This window comes from Fukomys damarensis, unplaced genomic scaffold, assembly GCF_012274545.1.
Source record: "Fukomys damarensis isolate Sample0158 unplaced genomic scaffold, DMR_v1.0_HiC HiC_scaffold_19, whole genome shotgun sequence".
In the NCBI taxonomy this organism is placed as follows: Eukaryota; Metazoa; Chordata; class Mammalia; order Rodentia; family Bathyergidae; genus Fukomys; species Fukomys damarensis.
In genome coordinates, this window is record NW_022900931.1 from 57,960,957 (window position 1) to 57,968,944 (window position 7,988).

At 48.3% G+C, this 7,988-nt stretch overlaps 1 protein-coding gene across 4 annotated transcripts in view; it reads left to right on the plus strand.

The window, feature by feature from the left end:
• Positions 1–7,988, plus strand: part of Sipa1l3 (signal induced proliferation associated 1 like 3) — a 220,383-nt gene that overhangs the window by 154,339 nt on the left and 58,056 nt on the right. For all 4 annotated transcript variants that reach the window (XM_019208749.2, XM_019208750.1, XM_019208751.1 and 1 more), the window contains one exon: positions 3,586–3,860. In XM_019208749.2, the coding sequence (XP_019064294.1) occupies positions 3,586–3,860 (275 nt within the window). The remainder of the gene's footprint in view (positions 1–3,585; positions 3,861–7,988) is intronic.

Below are 7,988 nucleotides of genomic sequence, written 5' to 3' on the forward strand. Positions count from 1 at the left end.
TTTTTGGATTCTTTCTCACAACCAGGCTTTTTAGTCAGAGTGACCACTTCAAAGGAAAGAAGAATTTTGACTCCCAAAGCAAAAGGAATGGGCTAGGATAATTCCAGTCATAGCTTGAGGCACAAGGCAGTCAACTTTCTTTTCAGCCTGTTTTAACTTTTTTGGGGTTGGGGGGTTACTGGGAATCAAACTCAGGACCTTATGCTTGCCAAGCAGGTACAGTGCCATTGAGCTACATCCCTGGCCCCTTTTTTTTGAGACAGGGTCTTGCTATATAGTTCAGGCTGGTAGTCCAGGCTGACCTCATACTCAGACTCCTGAGTGCTAGGATTATAGGCATGCACTACTACTCCCAGCAACTTTTACCTTTTAATTATGGAACACTTTAGACTACACAAAAGTAAAGGGAATCAGGGCCAGGGATTTAGCTCAGTGGTTCCACCACCTGCTTCGCAAGTGCAAGGTCTCAAGTTCAATCACCAGTACCAAAAAAAAAAAAAAGAAAAAGAAAAGAAAAGTAAAAGGAATCATGTGAAGCCCAGTCACCACTACCAGCCTCAACACTTAGCTACCCATGGCCATTAAGCAAATCTTAGACATCATATCATCTACAGCCCTTCCAATATTTATCTCTAAAAGACAGGCTCTTAAAAATTCCAATTTTAGCCAAGCACAGTCCTGTATCCCTGTAATCTCAGCTACTCAGGAGGCTGAGACAGGAGGATGGTGCATCTGAAGCCAGCCTGGACAGTTTAGTGAGAACTTATTGCAATTTTTTTAAGGGTGTGGGGAGGGCTGGTGATATAACTCATTGGCAGAACAGGTACCTATTGTGTGAGGCCCTGGATCCATTCCCCCAGCACAGCAAAAAATAATGGCAGTAGCTTTGTCATCACACACAGAAGAAATTAACAGTAATTCCTTAGTGTGAAATAAATAGGCTGCTGCTACCTATGGATGCATTATGAAAAAATTAGTCACAATCAACAGTGTTAAAGGATAGGTATCCTAGTCCATTTAGTCTGCTATAACAAAATACTTTAGACTCAGTATACAAACAACAAACGTTCGATCCCTGGTACAAAAAAACAAAACAAAACAAAAAACAACAAACATTTATTTCTCACTATTTTGGAAACTGACATCCAAAGTCAAAGCAACAGCTGGTTTGGATTCTGGCAAGTGCCACTTTCTGGTTCCGATATGGCACCTTCTCACTGCATCCTCAGTTTGAAAGAGAGGAACAGATCCTTAAGCCTCCCCCACTCCTCCTCAATACTGGATTGAACCTAGGGCCTTTGTTTGTTTTTGGGTTTTTTTGGTACTGGGAATCAAACTCAGGACCTTGTGTTTGCGAGGCAGACAGAGCCACTGAGCTAAATCCCCGGCCCGAACCTGGGGCCTTTGCACTGAACTACAAAGCATGAGGTGGGATATAACTTAGTGTAAGAATAATTACCTGACGTGCATGAGGCTCTGGACTCCATTACCAGCAGCACGCGTGCACACACACACACACACACACACGCGCGCGCGCGCGCGCTTGCACACACATCAAAGTACCTCACAGTGAATAATGAAAAGTACTATGTGAAGGCTTTTTTTTGAGACAGGGTCTCACCTTGTAGTTCAGGCTGGCCTTGAACTCACAGTGATCCTCCTGCTTCGTCCTCCCTGGTGCTGGGATTCCAGCAGGGCGCCACCACCCCTAGCTTTTAGTCACGCATGTTTTCCCCACTTACAAACTCCCATTATCCAAATCAGGACTCAAATTCACTGAGATTTTCAAGTAAGTCTTTTGCCACCCCCAGTCTTCTTGCTATCCACACTCAATGTGATTAATTTGGATTGCAAGAAATATTTGTGTGTCTGTGGATGTGTGTATAAATGTGTGAATGTGTAGTTTGTGATAGTTATTTATTCCAGTGGTAGGTAAAAGAATGTGAAAGCCAGCATTCTACAGTACTAGGTACATTAAATGGCATAATTTCTAGCTAAGGAATGACTTCTCCTGGGAAATTTGAACATTACCTGTTCTCTTTCTGTAATGCAGTTTTAAGAAGAGGGCAGGCAGATCTTGCTATAACTGGCTTGTGAAGTTCATCTTTTTGTATCCCCAGAAGAGACAGAACCACTAATGGCAAGCTAAGGGCCTAGGGCCTCTAATCAGCAGATTTTTAATTTTTGTATCTTACATTCACAATGTGGGGTAGTGGGAAAATCTCACACAAGGGAAGCAGGAAATGAGGAATGATGAGAGTGAGATTCTGGTCTTGTTAGTTTCATGTTGGGGGAAGGTCTGAGGAGGAGATGGGGGTTTATACTTCTGGGAGTGATGTCACCAAGTGGGAGAATATTATATATCTGACTATTACTTTCTTTGTTGCTGGGACAAAGCACCCAACACCCACAATTTAAAGGGGAAAAGGTTTATTTTGGCTCCCGTTTCAGAAGTTTCACTCCAAGTAGAGTCTAGTGGCACATGCCTGTAATCCCAGCACTTGGGAGGCTGAGGCAGGAGGATTACATGAGTTCAAGGCCAGCCTGAACTACATAGGAAGACCCTGTCTAAAAAAAAGACTAGCCTGAACTAATAGCAAGATCCTATCTCAAAAACAAAACAAAAACAGAAGTTTTAGTTTTTGCGTGGTCAGTGGCACAGTGAAAGGGCCCAGGCGTAAGAAAGCTGCTTATGTCATGGTGGCCAGGAAGCCCAAGAGGGAAGGGCTGAGCCAGGAAGGGAAGAGATGCCCTTCCCGGCCACGCCCTCCAGTGGCCCTGCTCTTCTGACCAGCCCCTTCCTCCTAACAGCGTGCTGGCAATAGCACCCTACAATCCGGTCACCTTCCAAAACCTGCTTGAGTACATGAGGCCCTTCGGGGACATCTAGATACAAACCATCACACGACCTAAGCCCTCAAGCTAGGAAAGTCCTAGGCTTGCCAGTCTGTTGCTTCTCCCACTCACTTCAGTTGGAGTCAGTCTATCAGACAGGATACATTAGTGGGTTAAAGCAATCAAGATTTCTTTCTTGGGGCCGGGGATTTAGCTCAGCGGTTCGGTGGCCTGCCTGGCAAGCGCAAGGACCCGAGTTCGATCCCTGGTACCACCAAAAAAAAAAAAAAGATTTCTTTCTTGCTTGTGTTACATGTGTGCCCTGCACTTGGCTGGGGCTCTGCTCCATGCTGTTCTAACCCCGGGACCCCCATTTTCCAGACAGCTGCTGCTATCTGGGATAGCAAAGGGCCCGCACAGGGTCTCGCATTGGTGACTCAGTACCCCAGCCCAGGGGATGTGCTTGTCCCACTGCCAGCTCACCCTCCTGACCACAGCGGCCCACAAGTGCAGTCCTGCCAGACCTGAGGAGGAAGGCAGGAGACCCTGTGCACCAGTAAGCCCCAGGTGGCCTATCCACATTTCTTCTGCAGGAACCCGAGCTGACACCAGGTGATGCTCCCCGTCTCGGAACCGGGCATCACCTGGGAAAGAGAGGAGGAGAGACGTAGTCAACAGGTCTTTCATCTTAACAGGGGTTGGGGGCACCTGACCCAAGTGTCTGAGGCTGGGTCCCCCTGTTGCCCACAGGTGATGACCAATGGCTGGGAGACAGTGGACATGACCCTGCGACGGAACGGACTGGGACAGCTGGGCTTCCACGTGAAATACGACGGCACAGTGGCCGAGGTGGAGGACTATGGCTTTGCCTGGCAAGCTGGCCTCCGACAGGGCAGCCGGCTGGTGGAGATCTGCAAGGTGGCTGTGGTCACACTGACCCATGACCAGATGATCGACCTGCTGCGCACTTCTGTCACTGTGAAGGTGGTCATCATCCCACCTTTCGAGGATGGCACACCCCGAAGGTGAGAGGCGGGAGCGGGCTGGGGATTGGTGGCTCCCAGAGGCCTCCCTGGTGCTGCCACCCTAGGCTTCAAGAGAGGAGATAGAGGGCTGGGGATTTAGCTCAGTGGTTCCATTGTCTGCCTAGCAAGTGCAAGGTCCTGAGTTTGATCCCCAGTACCAGGGGAAAAAAAATTCAGATATAGGAGCTAGAGAATCCTTAGCCAGAACAGTGATAGTGTTGACAGGCGGGAGGGAACCAACCCTTAGCCACACCGGTAATTGGTTTAAGCTCCCCCAGTTCCTGTTATCACACGTACTCTCCACAGCAGCCCTGAGGTGTGTACCTCACTTGCATCTCTAGATGAAGCTCAGTGTTAAAAGCAGCTTGCTCAGGCTGGGGATTTAGCTCAGAGGCGCTGTGCCTGCCTCACAAGTGCAAGGTCCTGAGTTCGATCCCTGGTAACCCCCCACCCCGAAGAAAGCAGCTTGGTCAAGGACACATTGGAGGGCTGGGAATTTGGTTCAGTGGTTCTGCTGCCTGCCTTGCAAGTGCAAGTGCCTGAGTTCGATCCCTGGCACCAAAAAAAAAAGGGCACACTGAACTGTACTGGATTCAGATTCCTTTGTTCAGCCCGTTTACTAAGCCCCTGCTATGCACCTGCTCTATCCACCGTGCTGGGGTAGAGATCAAGGCCTACTTTCTTGGAGTTTGCATTCTCTGGGGAAGGACAGGGAGTAATAAAGTAGACACATACTGCAGGATCGAGTAGTGATCACTTCTAAGAAAGAAACAGGGTCAGTGGAGGGGCTACCATGTGACAGGAGCGTTGCGCGCAATAGAGTGGCTGGCTCATGGCAGAGGCAGCCATGTGGTTTGGGGATGGAACCGACCAGGGCAGAGTCTCCCATTTGTGTGTGTGGAATGGCACAGGCCTGAGCAGATTGAGCCGTGGGTACAAGTTCGTGGGACAGACAGGGTTTTTTATGGGCCATGGGAACCATTTGAGTTATCTTCTAAGCACAATGGGAAAGCAGTAGAGGGTTTGTTTCTTTTAGTTTCTTTTTTTAATGAAACATTTCAAACATAATGAAAGTTTGCAGTTGAGCTGGGCCTGGTGGCATATACTTGTAATCCCAGGACTCTGGGAGGCTGAGGCAGGAGGATCACAAGTTTGAGCCCAGCCTATGCAACTTAGTGAGACTTATTTCAAACCAAGAAGGGGGTCGGGGATTTAGCTCAGTGCTTCTGCCGCCTACCTCGCAAGCACAAGGTCCTGAGTTTGATCTCCGGTACCAAAAAAAACCAGAAACCCAAGAGGATTGGGTTGTAGTTCAATGCAAAGGCCCTGGATTCAATCTCCAATACTTTTCTAAAGCATACAGTTGGCCCTTCACATCTGTGGGCTCCATGTCTGCGAGCTCCACCAGTCACGGATCAAAACTTGAAGGTGGGTTGCATCTGCACCAGACATGTACAAGCTTTTTTTTTCCTTACCACTTTTCTCTAAATAATATAGTATAACACCTATATACATAGCCTTGACCTTGGGTCAGGTACTATAAGTAACTAGAGACAAGTTAAAGTATACAAGAGGAAGTGCAGAGCCATCTGTACATAGTCTGTGTCTTATTTAAGGAACTTGAACACCCTCAGATTTTGGTGTCCTAGCAGGGTCCTGGAACTAGTCCCTCCTAGAGAGTGAGGTGACTGTACTGTGCCCCTAGTTTCAACTCTCATCAGCATGTGGCCAATATTTCTGCTTTTATAATCTCCATATGTTCTTCCCTAATACCTTGGACTGTCACACAATCCCAGATGTCGCAATGTATTTCTGCACAGTAAGGAATGAACTTTTAAATTGTTTATTATTGAGTCGGGTATGGTGGCAGCTCACACCTGTGATCCAGCACTCGGGAGGCTGAGGCAGGAGTATTGCTGTGAGCTCAAGGCAAGCCTGGGCTACGTAGTGAGTCCAAGGCCAGCCTGAACTACACAGTGAGACCCCATCTGAAAAAAACAAAAAGAATCAATAAATACATTTTAAAACTTTTTTCTCGTTATACCTAATAAGTTAAATTTCTTAATACCAGCTCTCCAATCTTTAAGTTTTCCTTGTTTTAGCAGAGATACATGATTAGTGGGAAAAAAATAGTTGTTTTGGACTGCGGATTTAGCTCAGTGGGTGCTGCTGCCAGCCTCGCAAGCACAAGGACCTGAGTTCGATCCCCGGTGCCCTCCCCCCAAAAACAGTAGTTGTTTTGTTAATCAAGATCCTCATATTGCATTTGGCTCAAGTGTCTTAAAGCTTTTTCAATTAATTTATTTGTTATGCAAGAGATTGAACCCAGGGTTTGTGCACTGAGCTGTATCCCCAGCCCTTTTTTATTTTTTATTTTGACATGCAGTCTTGCTAAGTTGCTCAGGCTGGGCTGAAAATTGGGATCTCCTGCCTCAGCCTCCCAGATAGCTGGGATTACAGGATGTGCCATGATGCCCAGATTCTTAGGGCTCTTTCTAGTCTATAAATTCTCTCCTCCCCCTATAGCTTATTTTGGGAAGAAAGCGGGTCACTTGTCCTTAGTTTCCCATATCCGGAATTTAAGTGGTTGCCTTGCCATGGTACCCTTGACCTCCTTCCTTTAGCAGACTGTTTCACACAGAAGCTTGATAGGGATGGGGCAGCAGCCGAGGCCAGAAGGTAAGAATCAAGAGCTGGGGCTTCTTAACAGACCACAGAGAGGCCTGTGTGGCTGGACTGAGCCAAGAGGAAGACTTGAGACAAAGTGTCAGTGCCGTCTTCATTCCTGACCTCACTGGGCTCCCACCAGGGCTGACATGATTCCCAGTTCATGGATGAAAACTGAGGCCCAGAGTGGACAAGTCACAGTTGCAGATGCACTGCTTAATAAGTGGCAAAGCCAAACTCACACCCAAATGTGCCTGTCCCCACTGTTTGTGCTGGCCTCTAATAAAAGCCATCAGGAGCTGTGAAACATAAGTGATTTTGCTGTTCCCACCCTCCCTCTAAGCTTACTCTTTGAACTTGGTGAGGGACAGTTGGGGGCAGGTCTAAACCCTGAAACCACCCCTACCCACACCCCCGGTCCCTCAGCCTCAGGACTCCAGTGGCCCCAGGCAGCCTCTGCACCCACTTGATCTCCTCAGCCACCAGGGTCACCCCACAGGCAAGCTCCTGGCAGTCATGTTCCTCCACCTCTTTCTGCGTACACATGGTAATTCAGTTGGCTGGTGTCTGCCTTTCCAAAGCCAGGGGAGCACAAGAAAGGTCACAAAGGAATGCAGGTAGGGATGAACCAAAAGCAGAGTAGAAGTCAGGAGACAAGGCCAGGGAGGTACAGCCAGCCAGACAGGTTCTGTGCCCTGCGCTGTTGAGGAGGAAGGTCCTCCCACTCCGTTCACAAGGAGGCTGGCAGGGAAACGGGATCTCCCATTTGCAGGGCTGGTATGGGTTGGGGCCTGGGTAGTGTTTGTTCTTCAAATGCAGAGGCGGCTAGCTGACCTCATTTGCAGAGCTGCTAACCTCAGCTCAGGGACCTCCTAGCCTCTCTACAATCCAGGCTCCTGGCTCAGATGTCAAAAGAAGCTCGTGCGGGGTGAACAGAGAGGCACTCACTGCCACCAGCCAAGCTCTGCATGGTGTGCCATGGGACCCCATGCTCTTCAGACATTGAGAATACAAGGGGGATTTCTAGCCCCCTCAGGCCACAAGGCTAGAATTTCCCCCCAAGGCCAGTGATACTGGGGACGGAACTCAAGGCCTCATAAATGCTGGTCAGTCAGGCATGGTGGCACGTGCCCGTAGTATCAGCACTGAGGAGGCTGAGGCAAGAGGATCACCGCCAGCCTAGAATACATTGCAAAACCCTGTCTAAAGAACAAACAAAAAACACTGAGCAAGTGTTCTTCCACTGAGCTACCCCACACACCCCACCCCCATCCAAAGCTAGAGTACTTGAGCGATCTCTGTACCTCTGGGCCACAGCTGGGCTGGGCCAGGTAGCTAGGAACACATCCCTTGGTCTCCGGTATGTCATGATAAGGTTGAGGGTGTGTGGTTTAGTGGTAGAGCACCTGTCTAGCATTTGATGCCCAGAAATTAAAAAAAAAAAAAAAAAAAAAAAAAAAT